The sequence below is a fragment of the Aquarana catesbeiana genome, linkage group LG02 (genome assembly GCF_042186555.1).
Source record: "Aquarana catesbeiana isolate 2022-GZ linkage group LG02, ASM4218655v1, whole genome shotgun sequence".
NCBI classification, from domain to species: Eukaryota; Metazoa; Chordata; class Amphibia; order Anura; family Ranidae; genus Aquarana; species Aquarana catesbeiana.
Window position 1 is genome coordinate 140,238,068 of NC_133325.1, and position 19,429 is coordinate 140,257,496.

Here is a 19,429-nt window from a genome sequence, read left to right on the forward strand (position 1 = left end):
GTGTTCCTTTACATTATTATTGATGGCTTATGCAATTTAATGTGGCTTGAGAGTATCATGTAGAACAGGGGTAGGCAACTTCGGCCCTCCAGCTGTGGTGAAACTACAAATCCCATCATGCCTCTGCCTCTAGGAGTCATGCCTATGATTGTCAGGGTCTTGCGATGTCTCATGGGAATTTTAGTTTCACCACAGCTGGAGGGCCGAGGTCGCCTACCCCTGATGTAGAACATTTAAAGTAATGGAAAATGAGTTTTATGTTAAAATCACACTTATACAGAAATAAAATGTGCTAAAGTAAGATATCATTTGACATTTTGCCTCCCAGAGCCATGCCTTCTCCAGGTTTGAAGTCTCAAAAGCAAGGTGAATCTTTAGTGTTTATTATGTAACTATATTTGGCAATTAAAGCTGAAACTGAGGCTCATTAAACCATTTGATGTTATTATTCCATTTTTTTTATCATCTGCCCTACCCCCATCTCGACCACAGTCTACATAACCTAGGTAACACACATGTTGCATTTGTATTATTATTGGCCAGAAATACAAATATAAGGGGAAAACAACTAATAATCAAACCATACTGAATTTGAGTTAATAATGCAGTTTATTAGACAACAGCACAGACAGTTCAGAAGTTTAAACAACGTCCAAAGGTAATAACATTTTTTTACAGACTGAGTATATTTTTCTTAAAAATGGTACAGTGATATAAGCAGAACTTTCACTATACACATGTAGAAAAACATTCAATATTATTTCATTGTCTTTACCATTCAGAATGGAGCCAATTATCTATGAATATTCATGGCTAGCTCTAGATTTACAAAACTTGCTAGAGAAATGGAAATGTAGACATGATGTAAGCAATTCAGAGAAAAGTACATGTAGTTTTCATGGCTAAAATACAAATTCCCATATTAATGTAATGTTATGTATACTGGAACATAGGGAATTATTATTATTCATGCATCAGTGGTGTGATTTCCATTACTTAATGACTTCAAACGACCGTTATCTGTTTTTTGCTAATGTGGATGCACCTTTGCAGGTTATAAAGATAACAAACAATATCTGGTTTATTCGTTTTAACTCTATGGTATTATGAAATTTGGTCATTATCCGCTGAATACATTAGTTCATTTTGAAGGAGGTGTGGTATGTTTGTCTCTTTCACCTGTTATACCAGACAGGGCAGGGAGGATACACTTTCACACAACACCTGTTTTTGCACTGGAGCTATATGGAAGTATTGTAGGCATGTAGTAATAACTTGAATTCTTCTACAAAAATATGTGGTAGGGTGACATCTTAGGTATTTTTCATCGCTCCCTTCCTGTGGGCAGAATATGCACAGGGGGGTCCAGCTGGTCTTCTTCTTTTTGTGAATGTCTATATGTTCATAAGACTTTATCAGAACCCTGACAAGTGTTCAGATACAGTGATGGTGGAAGAAGGATTACGCAGTTAGAATATAATGTAAGAACTTTATTCAGTGTCGTAACACATAAAGTATGAGATTCAACTTCGGCTTAACATAATGGAATCTGGAACCTGGAAACCATTTTTGAAAGGTTTATTGCTGTTACCATATATGATTGTGTAGATCTGTGGTTTGAGGGTGGTGAATTATGGAAGAAGTCGCTATTTTATCAGATAGGAAAGAAACATGTGTTGAAGATATTTAGCTTAAGCTGCGTTTAGTATGATATTCTGTTTGAAGATCCAGTAGACGTTTTTGAGATGATGGTCATGCCTTGTCTACTTCCAGAGCTGAAACTGCCACCTCCAGCACTGTAGTCTCCTCCACTGCTTCCAAAACCCATTGAAGCACCTCCTCCATATCCACCACCTCCTGATCCATATCCTCCACTTCCTGCTCCATATCCTGAACCTCCAGCACCATATACTGAACCGCCAGCTCCACCACCAGATCCATATCCGCCTCCACCACCAGATCCATATCCGCCTCCACCACCAGCTCCATATCCACCTCCACCACCAGCTCCATATCCACCTCCACCACCAGCTCCATATCCACCTCCACCACCGCCTCCCATGGCCATTCCTCCTCCTGCTCCTCCTCCTCCTCCTCCAATATTGTATGAAGTGGAGCCACTCACCACAGCTGTAGAGAGAGGTATTAGCATTTTAGGGGATATTTTCAAGCACTGCTGTTTAAAAAAACTTTTAGAAATCAATTTCTGTATACTTACAAATATTAACAGGATTCACAATCTCTCCAGACATCCTGTAATTTAACAGGGACAAGAAATGTAGTTATAAGTAGCTATGAAATGGGAACACAATATATATATATATATATATATATATATATATATATATACAACTCCAAAACATTATAGATTCTCAGAATATAGGCCATCTTAAAGACACAAAATGTGTTTTTTTTTTCATTTCTAATAGTTTCAATTTGTTTTGGGGTGTAAGTAAAGACTACAAACATAGCATTATCATAAATCGCTAGCTGATCAAACCTACACAGTTTTAGTACTGGTAGCAATGCCTAATTAAGTGGAGGGACATCAAAAAATATTCATTAATAGCCCATATTTCTGTTGCAACTAATGCTGCTGCAGAGGGGAATTCTCCAATTTGTGTCATCCCTTTGAGGGTTTTTAACTAGAACTCACCTGCACTCCTCTCCTTCCAGCAATTTTCTGTAGGTGGCAATCTCAACATCCAGGGCCAGCTTCACATTCATCAGTTCTTGGTAGTCACGCAACTGCTTTGCCAGGTCTTCCTTTGCCTTTTTGAGTGCAGCATTGAGCTCATCAAGCTTCTTTTGGGCATCTGCTACAGCATGCTCTCCTCGCTCTTCAGCTTCTGAGATACTTGTCTGCAGACTGGCACACTAGCAAAAGCAGAGTGATCAATCAATTATAAAGTATAACATGTGGGTAAGCTATTCTGAGTGACTGATTCGTGAATGGTTCACCAAAGTAATTTATGTGATAGCTCACCTGTTTCTTCAAGTTTTCAATTTCAGCTTTTAGTCTCTGGATTGCTCGGGTCAGCTCAGCTATCTCTGTCTTACTGGATTTTAGGCTAGTGCCATGTTGTCCTGCAGTTTCTTTTAGCTGCTGGAACTGAACAAAAACATGTGGAAAATATGGTTAGATACACCACACATATACAAAAGCAACAATGCCTACAAAAATAAACATAATTTGTGAAAGTGCCCAAGACAAAATATCTTCAAAAAACATGTTTTACCCATTACTAACTCATTAAGTCCCCCCTTATATTCTCCCACACTGTAAAGTTAAATTTAACCAATCAATACCATGCACTTTTACCCCCTTCCTGCCCAGGCACATTTTCAGCTTTCAGTGCTGTCGCATTTTGAATAACAATTACTCAATCAAGCAACACTGTACCCATATGAAATTTTTATCGTTTTTTTTTTCACATAAATAGAGCTTTCTTTTGATGGTATTTAATCACCGCTGGGATTTTTATTTTTTGCTAAATAAATAAAAACAGTCTAAAAATGTTGACAAAAAAAAAAACTGCATTTTTCTTCATTTCTGTTATACAATTTTGCAAATTAATAATCTTTCTTCATAAATGTAGGCCAAACTGTATTCTGCTACATTTCTTTGGAGAAAATAAACCAAATCTGTGTACATTATTTAGTCTGTAGGAAAGTTCACAAACAATGGTATATATCTGAAAGCTGATAAATCTTGATGTACTGACAGTGTCTCATTTCTGGAGGCCTGAAAACGCCAGGACAGGACAGTACAAATAAACCTCAAATGACCCCTTTTTGGAAAGCAGGCATTCCAAGGTATATAGTAAGAGGCATGGCGAATTTTTTGAAGTTGTAATTTTTTGTCAGATTTATCAAGAAATATAGAAGTCAAGAAATATAAAAAAAATTGTTTTTATCAATTCGTTTTTCTACATACTGTCACTAGTGCAGTACAGCGTCATCATATAACTGGTGTGGCGGTGATCAATAATCAATAATAATTTTTTATCTTTCTTTATTAATTTTTTTTCTTTACAATTTTTTTAACACACTGTGGCCATAGTAACACTGTACTACTCTGGGGAAGTGATCAGAATTTTTTTTTTAGGCCTCTTGCACACGATACTCCTGTTTGAGCATCTAATTTTTCAGACTTTTTTTCTTGTATGTATTTGTGTGCAATTTCGCGCACATGCATTCGCGCAATTTCGTGCTAATTCGTGCACATGCACAAAAACTTATTCTCGCATTTTTTGCTATTCACAATATGTAAATGGACATTTGCACACATTTTGCTTGCAATCGTGCATGAGGTGTAAATTACTGACCAAAAGTGATTTGTTTTTTTTTACTGAAGAATGCGCAGCATTTGTTTGCATCGGCACATTGCAATTAATGGGTTGTATTTAACTCGGTAAAAAAAAAAAGCTGTACTTTAAGCAACCGTTTTTACTGAATGAAACAGATTCATTCAGTGTGTATTGCTGTGATTAGCTGTGATTGGCCACAGCTAATCAACATGGTACAGATGGGCTGTGATTGGCCCTGTCTGTACCATGTGATCAATAACATCTAGCAACACAATTGTACACAATGGATGGCATAAATCAAAGCCATTCATTGTTTACAATTGTCATGTGATCTGCTGTGATGGGTCACAGCGATCACATGGTACCGGCAGCAGCCCAGAATAATGACATGTCACCAGTGACAGATCGCGCCGCAGCACGGCACACAAGATGTGTATTGAGAGGATATCATATGACGCCCCCCCCGGAATAACGAATGGCCCGCCCAGCCGTAATTTGAATATAGGCCAGGCGGGAACTGGTTAATATGTTACAGTGGAGCCACACAATTTTTCTGAAGCAAGGTCCACTTAAAAGAAAGCACATACAACCTTATCTTTCTTGAGTAAACTATTAGTCCAATCAATTCACCATGTATTGGAGATAAACTAAGACAGACAGATTTGCCACAACTTTATCAACCTGAAAAAATATTTGTTTGTAGGTCTATTATGGAGATTATATGACAATGTTCCCGCAACTTTGTAATCACTATGCAAATTGGTGACATACGTGCTGTGAACTAATGTCCCCAGACATCTCTTCAAGCCCAGTCATATGGCCAGAGGCTCCTATCAAAGGTACAAGTTTGGTAGCAGTTTCGTTTCTTTCTTACAGGAAAAAGAGCAGATGTACCATCTTCAATTATTACTCCACACCCAAAATCGTTCTGCTAGTATAACTAAAGTGCTAAACTTCTAACACTTACAATTTTTCTCAATACAAGCAGATACAAAGTGAGGTTTTTTGTTTTGGTCTGCTGTAAGGAAATTCAGCCACAGATGAAGAAGGATTTTCTCTTTCTATAGTATGTCCGCCCACCAAACACAACTTTACAGAACACTGTGAGCACTAATTATTAGACCTTAGATGATGCCAGTACAAATGATATTCATGCAGCTCCTAGAGTAATTCTGGTGTTCATGTTTTTTACCTACCTTCATGGCATAAGCATTTTCAGCCTCAAGTTTGCTCCTATGGGCAATCTCCTCATATTGACCTTTAACCTCATTAATGATCCCTTGGAGATCCAGACTTCTGTTGTTGTCCATAGACAAGATGACAGAGGTATCTGCAATCTGTCCTTGAAGTTCATTCAGTTCCTGAAATTGATACACAAGCGTGCATGGAACTTTAGCAAAAGATCAAGGAGAAGGTTACAATATAAACCATCTATACATTTATGTATGTCAGTTTCCTTTAGCTGGAGGACTATTTTGTTACAGGAATAACATTTTACTTATATTGGGGGCATAGTGAATAATATTGATACACTCCAGGTTCATACAGCTCAAAATCTTAAAAAGTCATGCTGACACTAAATTATCTACAGTATTTAGAAAATTATCCATTTTGGCCTTATAGCTGTAAGCAGGGTTAGAATAAGCTGAAAGTAGAAGTGAGGCAATTTCCCCAGGGCCAATAATCATATATGTTATACTCCCCCACTAATCCCCATTTGCGCTAGTGCAATTTCTCCTACGTCTGTCCTCACACTGCAGTGCATGACAATGGAAATCACATCCCTATGGTGCCCGTTCACATCAATGAAACATGGCGCAGTGTGATTTTTTAAAAGGTGTAGGTGCTTCTTTTAGTGCAGCATCCTGTGTTTTTTTCCCCAAAGACTTCAATGGAAGCACATGAAAATGTATTTTGTTGTGTTTTTTGGCATAGTTTTGTGCTTAACAACCAGTCTCCTACAAAAAAAAGCATTAAAAATGCACATAAAATGCACTGAAAATGCATGTTTATGAAGCAGCACTAGTGAGCCTAGGCTTAGACCTTAATCAGATTGGGATTTACAGTATGCGGGAGCTGTTGGGCATATTACAGCTATGTTCCCTCTATCCAGACCTACAATCACAGTGATTTTCAGAAGGGAAGTCTTCCAGCACCGACTTCATTTGCAGCTTTTTCATGTTATGTAGAGAGCTGCAAAGGTGGTCAGCGTGGTTGCGCTCATTTGTTAACGAAAGACTGAATAATAAGGGTTATGTCTGGTGAAGGCATGGTATTCATTAACAGGGTATTTTAGTGACAGCTGCGGCAAGAATCCAGTGGGATTCTGCAGTTGGATTCACAGGTGGATGCGTATCGTTGTGTCCGCTCTAAAAAATTGAAGCTGAATTCCAGGCAGATCTAAAAATAACTGTTTAACCTAGGATTCATTAAAAATATATTTTGTACATACAGTACAGGTGGTAAATGTACCTAAATCTCTACATAGCTTCATCAGATAAAGGAACTGTAAAGCTGGCCATACACGGTTCGAATCTCGGCTGGTTCAGCAGCAAGCGGCTGAGATTCAAATCGTTAATGGGCAGGCTGAATGTACCAAATTGATCGATTGATCAACTTGGGTACAATCAGCCTGCCGGATTCACTTGCGATTATTGCAAGTGGCTGCTATAGCCACTAGTGATAATCACTGTCTTCTGCCCCCGCTGGGAGAAGACAATGGCCTGGCATGGGGGATTCCTGCTTCAACACTGTCTGTGTTGATGGGGGAATCAAGAAAATTTCTTTCCCACAACCTGTGGTTGCAAGAAAGAAGTTTGCTCCGTGTATGGCCGGCCTAAGCCAATCAAGCTCTAATGCTTTGCAGTGTTTTCAGTCTAACACAGAGAGCCTCCAGGCAAGAGGTGAGAGCAAAAGGGGGGCATCTAATTAATGAGCTACTTCCTATTCACTATTTAGCAACAGGCTTTGACGAGTCTTAGGTCAGGTTGTATTGATCAACTGCAGTGTCGTTTGCAGGGGTGTCACAAGATTGGCAGGACTTTGCTGTGTAATGTGCCAAGGTTGCCTAGATTACATGGCAGGCTAAACAGAATTACAAATCTTTTGGCTTCTACAGTAACATACATACACTATATTACCAAAAGTTTTGGGATCCCTATCTTTACATGCACATGAACTTTAATGGCATCCCAGTCTTAGTCCGTAGGGTTCAATATTGAGTTGGCCCACCCTTTGCAGCTATAACAGCTTCAACTCCTCTGGGAAGGCTGTCCACAAGGTTTAGAAGTGTGTCTATGGGAATGTTTGACCATTCTTCCAGAAGCGCATTTGTGAGGTCAGGCACTGGTGTTGGACAAGAAGGCCTGGCTCGCAGTCTCTGCTCATTCATCAAGGTGTTCTATTGGGTTGAGGTCAGGACTCTGTGCTGGCCAGTCAAGTTCCTCCACCCCAAACTCGCTCATCCACACTACAGTAAATTGCCAAAAGTATTGGGCCACCCTTCCAAATCATTTGGTTGGTGGGGGGGATTATGGTGTGGGGATGTTTTTCAGGGATTGGGCTTGGCCCCTTAGTTCCAGTCAAGAGAACACTTAAGGCGTCAGTATACCAAGACTTTTGGACAATTTCATGCTTTGGGGATTCCTCCTTCCTGTCCCAACATGACTGCCCATCAGTGCACAAACAGGGTCTATAAAGACATGGATGAACGAGTTTGGGGTGGAGGAATTTGACTGGGCCAACTCAATATTGAACCCTACAGACTAAGACTAGGATGCCATTAAAGTTCATGTGTGTGTAAAGGCAGGTGTCCCCATACTTTTGGTAATATAGTGTATATGTATTCTAGCTGTGTTTTAACTGCCTGGAGTTTAACTTTCAAGAAGAACTTCAGGCATATATAAAAAGCACACATTAATGCAATCAATAGATTTTACTTGCTATCGGTTTTTTGCAGACCACTGTAAAACTTAGCTCACACTGGAGAGAGAAGCAGCACAAGGAGCCAATCAACTGTGACGTAGTGCTTATGTGCTAACCAGGAGCATGCTGATAGGGGGAGAGAGCAGAATAACAGAGATATGAGCTTTTCCTTTCCCTATCCACTGACAGGCTGGGGGAAAAACAAGACTGGTAATTGTTACTTTCTGACAGCAAAAAAATAATCAGGTGTCCTGCCCTGTCTGACTAGGCTGTCCTGTGTGACAAAGCTGTGTAAATCTCAGAACTGAATGGACAAATCCTTTAGCAAGTAAAACAGCTTACATCTACTGTATGAGTTTTATCTGTGTAGTTAGCTGTTTGCCTGGAGGTCATGGGTGCATGAAGCTTGTAAAAGCTTGCAGACTGGTAACCAGTTCTCTGTAATGATTCATCTATAACTACATCTTATTGAACACACATTTAACATGCTCTGTTAGAGGACAGTAATAATTACTAGATGTTTATACCTAAACTGGGTGTGTCATTCTCTCAGCTGATTAAGATGCAGGTGATACCCTGCACAAAATGTTCAACTAGCTGTGATCTTTGTATCATTTATAACAAAGAAGCGTATATTACTGTATATGGATAAAGCACAAGGTAGTTCATGGGAGACGTTGGACAACTGTACCATTTCATAAAGGGTTCTCAGGAAGTTAATCTCATCAGTTAACTGATCCACTTTACACTCCAACTCCACTTTGTTCATGTATGCCGCATCCACATCCTATAGAAGAGTCAATTTATTAGGACATTGTACAGATAGTTTCTACAACATGATCTTCATGGCATATAGCATTGCTATTATGATCTACAATAAATAAAGTAATATTTGCAAGTGTCAGTATTATTCTTCAATAATCTTTTTACTAACTTAGCATTACTCACCTTCTTTAATACCACAAATTCATTCTCTGCACTTGTGCGTTTGTTTATTTCATCTTCATACCTATCAGAAAGTATGACATAATTAAAATGTACAAAATAGATTGTAAAGTAGCAAAAGTCCTTAAAGGGTATGTAAACCCTAACTGTGAACTTCTTTTACTTGGTCTCTTTTGGTCTGGTAAATAAACCATTGAAAGCTTTTCGTGATATTTGTTTGATAAGTGCTAAAATTTCCTGTTGATCTTACTAGAAATCTTGTGAGCTGATAATTTCCTGTGCTCTCTGCCCATGCTGACTAAAGCTGGCCATACACCTATAGATTATCTGCAGATTTTCTATGGTTAGATAGAAAATGTGCAACAGATTTCTCCATGTTCGCTAAACTGTGTGGATGGAGGAATCTCCCACTTTTTCCATCTAACCATAGAAAATCTGAAGATAATCTATAGGTGTATGGCCAGCCTTAGTTACATTGGGGTTGATTTAATAAAACTGGAGAGTGCAAAATCAGGTGCAGCTGTGCATGGTAGCCAATCAGCTTCTAACTTCAGCTTGTTCAATTAAGCTTTGACAAAAAAAAAAATTGGAAGCTTCCATGCAGAGCAGCACCAGATTTTGCACTCTTCAGTTTTAGTAAATCAACCCCAATGTTCTTAGCTATCTCTGAGGGCTACAGGACCACACCCATCTATGTTACAAAGAAGAGGAGAGGGGTGGAGTTCTTAATTCCATTCTGTTTCCATTGTCCGGATACAGTAGGGTGGGCTTTGTCATCCTAGATCTGTAAGCGTGTTAATGGCCAAGTCATTGGGCAAAAAAAAAAAAAACTTGGGAAAAAAAAGAATGCAGACACCACAACTAAGGGCTGATAAGCTACAAAATATAACACTTTAACCTGTAGAAGACACAAAAGCATTAAGGTATAGGAAAGGAAATTACTCTGGATGAGAATGATCAAAGCTGTGGAATTGCACAGAGCCTCTTATAATTTGAAATAGCAAAGTACGTTTTCTAAGGGCTTATTTTCCAACCTGGTAAAAAAAATTGTGACTTTTACAAAAACACAACTCTGTGCTATACCCCTTAGGTTAAAATGGCTTACCACACACCATTACTGTTCTTTGCTATAAAATAAGCTCAGTGTTACAATAATAATCAGTGGTCTTCAGTAATTAAATGGCAAACATGTTGCTAATCTATAGGCATGTTTAAGGATAGCGGCAGGAATTCTATCTGAAAAAAAGAGTGGCAAGTGGGAGATAAGTATAAAAGGTTGATTAAGTTGCCTCCGTGCTGTCTGTTCAAGATACATAGAGAGATTTACTAAAATTAGTGCGCTCAGATTCTGGTTCAGCTGTGCATGGTGGCCAATCAGCTTCTAACCTCAGCTTGTTCAATTAAGCTTTGGCAATAAAACCTGGAGGCTGATCCTATGCAGAGCTGCACCCGATTTTGCACCCTTCAGTTTTAGTACATAACCACAACAGCTCCACCACAACTCCAAGAACTGGGACCAGAGTGCAGTGGTACCATTAGCTCATTGCTTCCCGTGTGTGTGCTTTCTACTTCTGGTCTTGAAATAGGTCATGCAGTAGTAGTCTATGGGGTAACTTCTTCAGTGCCTAATACTATTCAGAAAACAGCAGGCACCAGATAAAGAGAGAGCGCGGACCACAAGCATTGAGCTAACTGTACCTTTGTACTCTGGTCCTGGTTTTCAAAGAGCTGTATCTCAGAAAGAACAGCATGGAGATAAGTGGCTCTTGGCTTTTGCTGTCCTTTCCAGAGATAATTCCTGGAACACTCCTTTAAATAAGTATGGAAGTTTTTCAACTTCTATACAGTACTGTAGAACACATAAAATAATGAGGTTGATTTACTAAAGGCAAATAGACGGTTGCTAAGGAAGTTTTACTCTGCCATTTCCTTTAGCTTAGTGAATGTTGTTAAAACTCACTTTGCAAATAATATCCAATCACCTACAAAGAAAATAATAAAAAACTGTATTTTTGCTCACACACTGTTGGATGATGGAAGTCAGCTGAGCTTCACCTCAATCTGTGAGCTAAGGGAAAATTCCCTTGCAAAGTGAACGGCCTTTTTGCCTTTAATAAATCAACCGCAATATCTAGACCAAAAATCCTATTACTTCGCATCTGGCCATTTCAACCTTTGTCAGCCAATGCTTCTTTGCAAAATAAAGGCAACTGATTACTATGGAATGTGACACAACTTCTGGTTTTACTATGAGTACATCAAGACTACTTTGATAAGGCTGTGCAGATTTTATTGCATTTTTTAAATATAGATATCTGTTTTGATTCAATTAAACAGAGATCTCACCGACTGCTATGGATATCTGCTAATTGCACTTTACCCTGAATCTAACACACTATTTTTAATAAAGCTATGGGGGTTTAACTTCTAGGACATGTACAGTACATGAAATCATTTTTATGCAGTTAACACATCAGTTATATCCTAGTGAACATCCATCTCATTTGCTTTACAAACGTTATTTACAATTATACAATTATTAACCACTTCCTTCACCGCCCATAGTCAAATGACGTCTGAAGGAGGGATCTCCCATCCTGGGCGAGCGTCATATGACATCCTTGGCTTCCTGGCCATCCAGGGGGCGTGTGCGCGCTGCGTCACTCGGGAGCTGGTGAGCGCGCCCGGCGGCCGCGATGTCCGCGGGCACCCGCGATTGCCAGTAATACAGAGGAGGGACATGGATCTGTGTGTGTAAACACACAGATCCACGTCTTGTCAGGGGAGAGGAGACCGATCATGTGTTCCCAGTACAGAGGAACACCGATCAGTCTCCTCCCCTTGTGAGTCCCCTCCCCCTACAGTTAGAATCACTCCCTAGGTAACACATTTAACCCCTTGATCGCCCCCTAGTGTTAACCCCTTCCCTGCCAGTGACATTTATACAGTAATCAGTGCATTTTTATAGCACTGATCGCTGTATAAATGCGAATGGTCCCAAAATAGTGTCAAAAGTGTCCAATATGTCTGCCGCAATGTCACAGTCATGATAAAAATCGCAGATTGCTGCCATTACTAGTAAAAACAAAAAATGCCATAAATCTATTCTCTATTTTGTAGACGCTATAACTTTTGTGCAAACCAATCAATATAAGCTTATCGCAATTTTTTTTACCAAAAATATGTAGAAGAATACATGAGGAAAAAAACTGAGGAAAACATTTTATTTATTTTTTTTTAAATTGGGATATTTATTATAGCAAAAAGTAAAAAATATTGTGTTTTTTTCAAACTTGTCACTCTTCTTTTGTTTATAGCGCAAGAAATAAAAATCGCAGAGGGGATTAAATACCACCAAAAGAAAGCTCTATTTGTGGGGAAAAGAATGATACATTTGGGCACAGTGTTGAATGACTGCGCAATTGTCATTTAAAGTGCAACAGCGCTGAAAACTGAAAATTGGCCTGGGCAGGAAGGGGGTGAAAATGCCCTGTATTGAAGTGATTAAGTATGCTTGCTCCAGGGCAACAGTGACATCACTGATAAATGTTTCCAGCAGCCCTGGTACAAGCACAAAAAACACATACGATCCATCAGTCTGAAGTTTTTATATATGCATAAGTAAGCTCTATCGTTACAGTTATTTTACAGCTATTGTTTGATTGCAGAGGGGGATAAAAGCTAACTGTTTTGACCATATACATGTAACTTTATGTACTATAAAAACAGTAGCTAGTATTCTAAAAAAGATATTCTCTAAACTGATCTTATATTACTTATATAATTATATAATACAATAGTTTATGTAACAGACCAAATTCATACAATTTTGAATCCATTGCACAAAAGCATATTGTTACCTTGAAGAGAAAGCAAAGACCTTAGAAAAATGGGAAAGCAAAGACCTTAGAAAAATGGGAATTATAACCAGTTATCAACAATAGCCTGAGTCACTAAACAATATATGTTATTTTAGCAATTCTAAAGCCCTGTTCTCAAGAAAATCAAAGGGTTGTTTTACGAAAGGTAAATTGCACTCTTCATTTTCCTTTAGCTTAGCTAATATGGTGAAGCTTCACTATGCAACGAATATCCAATTACGTGCAAGGAAAAATAAAAAAACAGCATTATTGCTTGCACATGGTTGGCTGATGGAAGTCATCAGAGCTCCACCTCATTCACTAAGCACTGGGGATAATTCCCTTGCAGAGTCTATTTGTCTTTAGTAAATCAACCCTATAGAGAGATAACATGATATAGTTTCAATATGATAAATCAGACAATTTTCTAAAATAGAAAGCATACTTGTTTTTGAAATCTTCTACCATGTCTTGGTTGCTTCTCAGTTCTGCCTCCAGGCGGCTTCTGTCATTATTTATTGCATCCAGTTGTCGCCTAAGGTTATTGATGTAAGTCTCAAAAAGGGGCTCAATGTTGCTTCTTTTTGTGCCCCCTTTTTGGCCATACTCCTGCAGGAAGCTCCACTTTGTTTTGAGGACCTGATTTTGCTGCTCCAAAAACCTGACCTAAAATTCCAACATACAGTTAAAGGTAACAATGTCATACAAACTAAAACATACATCAGGGTAATTAGCAATTCTTGTATGTATTTTTTACCTTATCAATGAAAGATGCAAACTTGTTGTTGAGAGTCTTGATCTGCTCCCTTTCTTCTGTTCTCACTTTTGAAATAAGAGGGTCAATTTCCAGGTTAAGTGGTGCTAGAAGACTCTGGTTAATGGTAACTTGTTGAATTCCACCAGGTGGGCACACAGGAAAATCGTGGCCACTGTCAGGAAAGCCTCCTCCACCATATCCTCCGGGTCCACCGAATCCTCCAGGTCCACCAAATCCTCCAGGTCCACCAAATCCTCCTCCACCTCCACCAGCCCCCGCTCCACCCCCAAATCCTGCACCTGCTCCTCCACCAAAAGCTGCTCCAAAGCCTGCTCCACCTCCTCCTGCACCACCAATCCCAAAGCCACCACTGCTTCCACGGTTACCATGGAACATTGCTATTTTCTTAGACCCTCCAAGGTTATAATAGCTTCTGGAAGTCATACCACCACCACCTCCAGAATGTGAATAGCCATAGCCACTACCACCACCACCACCACCACCACCACCACCACCTCTAGCCACAGAGAATGAACTGAAACTGGACCTAACTCCACCACCACCACCACCTCCAGCACCAAGTGAGGCAGATGAAAAGTTTCTACTGCCTGTTACAGACTTACTGCCCATTGACTGGACCCTCTTCATTTTAGCAAATGTAGAGAGGCAGATTATGGAAGAAATTAACAAGTTGAACCACAGAAGCAAAAAAGCAGAGGGAAGAAGTCTAAGCCCCTCTGAGCCCAAAAGTCTTTCTGACACCTTTTATATCTTTTGATAAGTGGGCTTGGCTGCCTTGGGAACCAGAAGATCAATTTACAGTAATCCTGGGCTTGGCAAGTTTGGCATGCCTGGCAGCACAACATTTATTTAGCTGTTTAGTGGATTGATAAATTTAGACACACCTCTCAATGAAGCGCAAGAAAAAAAAATGATGGTATGAGATATTACTTCACTTCATTGCTCTAGGGTTATGAAATCCTTTTATCTATTAATTAGCGAACCTATTCCAGAAAAGCTCTCCAGGCTACTGGTTTTTTTATTTTGTAATCAATGTGCAGAACAAGCATAAATTTTATTCATGTCCCACCTAACTATGTCATCCAAATGCATACTTTCTTCTGTGCCAGCACATTAATATGCAAATTACGCTGTGATTAAAACACTAATGGTGTAACAGTATCTTTAGAATTAGAAATCTAAATGAATATAAACAAGAAACCTTGCAAGATACAAGATAAAAAAATTACATTAACAAAAGCATGCATAGTGAACAATCAAAACATTGTGTTTCTATAATTCTAAAACACCTAGAGTTGCAGATTTTCCTGTTTTATATTTTGCACAGGAAACATTTTTCAGACTAAGAATAAAAATAAACCTAAACAAATTAAAACAGGTTAGAATTAACAGTTATCTAGCTGACTTGTTAGATGACATTTTCATAATATACGACTCTATTGTTTTAGTATTTTTTTTCAGTCTGAAAATATAATAAATTATATAAAATATATACTTAAAGTATTTGTACAGTATGTTTAAACAAGTTTACAGTTCAAACGCAGAATGTACCTTTGACTCTGAACTCTAAAAATTTGACCAATCCTGCCAAAGAGCATACACTACAGAAAAAAAAAGCTTCTTCTGTGCACTCATGAATTCTGGTGTCGCTTTTTACTAAGGTCTTGACTTACCTGATTTTAAGGCTCAACCTCATACCCTTCTGTTGCTGTCAAATGAGAACATATTATAAATGTTGCTTTTGTGATAATAAAGTGCAATCTGAATCAGAGGATGTTTCTAGTACTAACATTGATTATAGCCAACACCTTGTAATAACAGCTCTTAGATTGACTTTAAAAATATCTTACATATTCTCTTCAGAGTGTAAATATACCCATAATCATTTTTATTTTTTAATAGAGTAGCAAGGTAGCTAGGTAAACTTCCCATCTCTATTTGTCCTCTGAACCATTACCACTGAGATAGAAAGTGATAATGAATGCAAAATTTTGAGTTGTCACCATAAAAGGAGGTTAGGGTAAATTTTCCAATAGAGATTAGAGAAATTCCTCTAACTTTGTAGAGATGATTTTTGAACTGCATTTTGACAGAGCATACCACACTACTTTGCACAAGAGCTGATGACACATCAGAATAATAAACTGATGAAAAGAGAATGAATAATGACACAAATGGATAAAATATCAGGGATTAAAAAATTCTAAGCAGGACATAAATGCTTATCCTGCAGTTATTTATGTCAGCTTGTTGAATGCAGGCAATATGTTTATCTGTAGGTTCAAAGGCATGCCATTTACATTCACCGACCACTTCATTAGGTACACCTGTTCAATTTCTTGGAAACACAAATCGCTATTCAGTCAATCACATGGCAGCAACTCAATGCATTTAGTCATATAGACACAGTGAAGATGACTTTCTGAAGTTCAAGCATCAGAATGAGAAAGAAAGGGGATTTAAGTGACTTTGAATGTGGTATGGTTGTTGGTGCCAGACCGGCTGGTCTGAGCATTTAAAAAACTGCTAATCTACTGGGATTTTCACACACAACAATCTCTCGGGTTTGCAGAGAATGGTCCGAAAAGAGAAAAAAATATCCAGTGAGCGGCAGTTGTGTGGACGAAAATACCTTGTTGATGTCAGAGGTTAGAGGAGAATGGGCAGACGGGTTTGAGATGATAGAAAGGCAACAGTAACTCAAATGACCACTCATTACAACCAATTAATGGGGTGGGCAACTTTATGGTAAATGAGGATCAATGTAGAAAAATGTAAAATAATGCATTTGGGTGGCAAAAATATGAATGCAATCTATACACTGGGGGAGAACCTCTGGGGGAATCTAGGATGGAAAAGGACTTGGGGGTCCTAGTAGATGATAGGCTCAGCAATGGCATGCAATGCCAAGCTGCAGCTAACAAAGCAAACAGAATATTGGCATGCATTAAAAGGGGATTAACTCCAGAGATAAAATGATAATTCTCCCGCTCTACAAGACTCTGGTCCGGCCGCACCTGGAGTATGCTGTCCAGTTCTGGGCACCAGTCCTCAGGAGGGACGTACCGGAAATGTAGCGAGTACAAAGAAGGTCAACAAAGGGTCTGGAGGATCTTAGTTATGAGGAAAGGTTGCGAGCACTGAACTTATTCTCTCTGGAGAAGAGACGCTTGAGAGGGGATATGATTTCAATATACAAATACCGGACTGGTGACCCCACAATAGGGATAAAACTTTTTCGCAGAAGCGAGTTTAACAAGACTCGTGGCCACTCATTAAAATTAGAAGAAAAGAGGTTTAACCCTAAACTATGTAGAGGGTTCTTTACTGTAAGAGCGGTAAGAACTATGTAACTATGTAAGGTATGCAGAATACCATCTCTAAATGCACAGCCCATCGAAACTTAAAGCAGATGGGCTACAGCAGCAGAAGACCACACCGGGTGCCACTCCTGTCAGCTAAGAACAGGAAACTGAGGCTACAATTCGCAGAAGCTCACCAAAATTGAATAATAGAAGATTGGAAAAACATTGCCTGGTCTGACGAGTCTCGATTTCAGCTGCAACATTCAGATGGTAGGGTCAGAATTTGGCATAAGCAACATGAAAGCTTGGATTTATTCTGCCTTGTATCAGTGGTTCAGGTTGTTGGTGGTGTAATGGTGTGGGGGATATTTTCTTTGCACACTTTGGGCCCCTTAGTACTAATTGAGCATCGTTTAAATGCCATGGCCTTCCTGAGTATTATTGCTGACCATGTCCATTCCTATATGATGAGCCCTCTTCTGATGGCTACTTCCAGCAGGATAATGCACCATGTCACAAAGCTCAAATGATCTCAAACTGGTTTCTTGAACATGACAATGAGGTCACTGTACTCCAATGGCCTCCACAGTCACCAGATCTCAATCCAATAGAGCACCTTTGGGATGTGGTGGAACAGGAGATTCGCATCATGGATGTGCAGCCGACAAATCTGCAGCAAATGCGTGGTATTATCATGTCAATATGGACCAAAATCTCTGAGGAATGTTTCCAACACCTTGTTAAATCTATACCATGAAGAATTAAGGCAGTTCTGAAGGCAAAAGGGGGTCCAACCCGGTACTAGTAAGGTGTGCCTAATAAAGTGGCCGGTGAGTGTATTTAGACATGGATTGGATGCAGCCTCAGATTTCTTCTGCAGCAAGGCAGATCATTTTGAATCCAGGCAACTACTGACGGAAATGAGAAGATAGCAGAGATGAAAGAAATGGGAACTACTATACCATTTCTGCAACATGAAGTAGTTCTTGTTGTACCTTTAGTTTAGTGTAAAATGAGCTGATAGCCTCCCATGGCTTTCACTACCATTTATATGCTGATGACACCCAAATCTATCTCTCTACTCCTCAGCTTACCCCATCAGTCTCCTCACACATCACTGATCTACTAACAGACATATCAGCCTGGATGTCAAACCACTTCCTCTAACTGAATCTATCCAAAACCGAGCTCTTAATACTTCCTCCCCCACGTGCCCCTCTACACATCTATGGGTCCGTCCCCACATGCCAGGGTGCTAGGGGTAACCTTAGACTCTGAACTGTCCTTTCAGGTCCACATACAATCCCTGTCCAAATCATGCCGCCTTATCCTCCGCAACATTTCCAGAATACGCCCCTTTTTACCTAATGACACCACCAAGCTTCTAATTCACTCCATGGTCATCTCTCGCCTTGATTACTGCAACTCCCTTCTCATTGGATTACCTTTACATAGACTATCCCCCCTTCAGTCCATAATGAATGCCGCTGCAAGACTCATCCACCCTACCAACCATTCAGTGTCCTCCATCCCTATCTGCCAATCCCTCCACTGGCTTCCACTCACCCAACGAATAAAATTCAAAGTACTAACAATAATTTACAAAGCCGTCCATAACTCTGCCCCCAGCTACATCACTAACCTAGTCCCAAAATACCAACCAAGCCGCTCTCTTTGGTCATCCCAAGACCTCCTACTCTCTAGCTCCCTTGTCACCTCCTCCCAGGATTTCTCCAGAGCTTCTCCCATCCTTTGGAACTCCCTACCCCAATCTGTCCTACTGTCCCCTAACCTATCCATCTTTAGACGATCCCTGAAAACCCTTCTCTTCAAAGAAGCCTATCCTGCTTCTAACTAACTCTGTTTTACTTCATCAGCTCATCCCCCACAGCAATTACCTTTTGTATCAATTGACCCTCCCTTTTAGATTTAAACTCTAACGAGCAGGGCTCTCTGATTCCTGTTGTACCAAATTGTAATGTAACTGTAATGTCTGCCATCATGTTGTAAAGCGCTGCGCAAACTGTTGACACTATATAAAACCTGTATAATAATAATAAAAAGAATAATGGAAAATCCCTTAACCTCCCTGGCGGTATTCCTGAGTGTGGCTCGGGGTGAATTTTCATTACCAAAAGCGATAACTCCTAGCTACACTCGGGATTGCATCGCAGGATCCAGGCAAAGTTACTTACCTTGTCCCCAGGATCCTGCGATGTCTCCCCACTGTGTCTGCGAGCTGTGTCCTCTGCTCCATTCATCACAGTGCCGAACTCCGTTCCCTGCGAGCATTGCGACAAATTCAAA

General features: G+C 39.6%; 1 protein-coding gene across 1 annotated transcript; it reads right to left on the bottom strand.

The window, feature by feature from the left end:
* Positions 1 to 1,469: 1,469 nt before the first annotated feature.
* LOC141127260 (keratin, type II cytoskeletal cochleal-like) lies at positions 1,470 to 14,547 on the bottom strand. Its single transcript, XM_073613540.1, has 9 exons — positions 13,797 to 14,547; positions 13,485 to 13,705; positions 9,183 to 9,243; positions 8,926 to 9,021; positions 5,507 to 5,671; positions 2,987 to 3,112; positions 2,657 to 2,877; positions 2,219 to 2,253; positions 1,470 to 2,130 (listed from the first exon to the last, which is right to left on the bottom strand). The coding sequence occupies exons 1-9, from the start codon at positions 14,442 to 14,444 to the stop codon at positions 1,703 to 1,705; spliced, it is 2,001 nt and encodes a 666-aa protein (XP_073469641.1). The 5' UTR covers positions 14,445 to 14,547; the 3' UTR covers positions 1,470 to 1,702.
* Positions 14,548 to 19,429: the final 4,882 nt, after the last annotated feature.

Coding starts and splice junctions, on each gene's coding strand:
- LOC141127260 (XM_073613540.1), bottom strand. CDS start 14,444: ATGAAGAGGGTCCAGTCAATGGGCAGTAAGTCTGTAACAGGCAGTAGA. Junction 13,706..13,796: donor TTGCATCTTTCATTGATAAG/GTAAAAAATACA, acceptor TTGGAATTTTAG/GTCAGGTTTTTGGAGCAGCA. Junction 2,131..2,218: donor TGTGAATCCTGTTAATATTT/GTAAGTATACAG, acceptor CTCTCTCTACAG/CTGTGGTGAGTGGCTCCACT.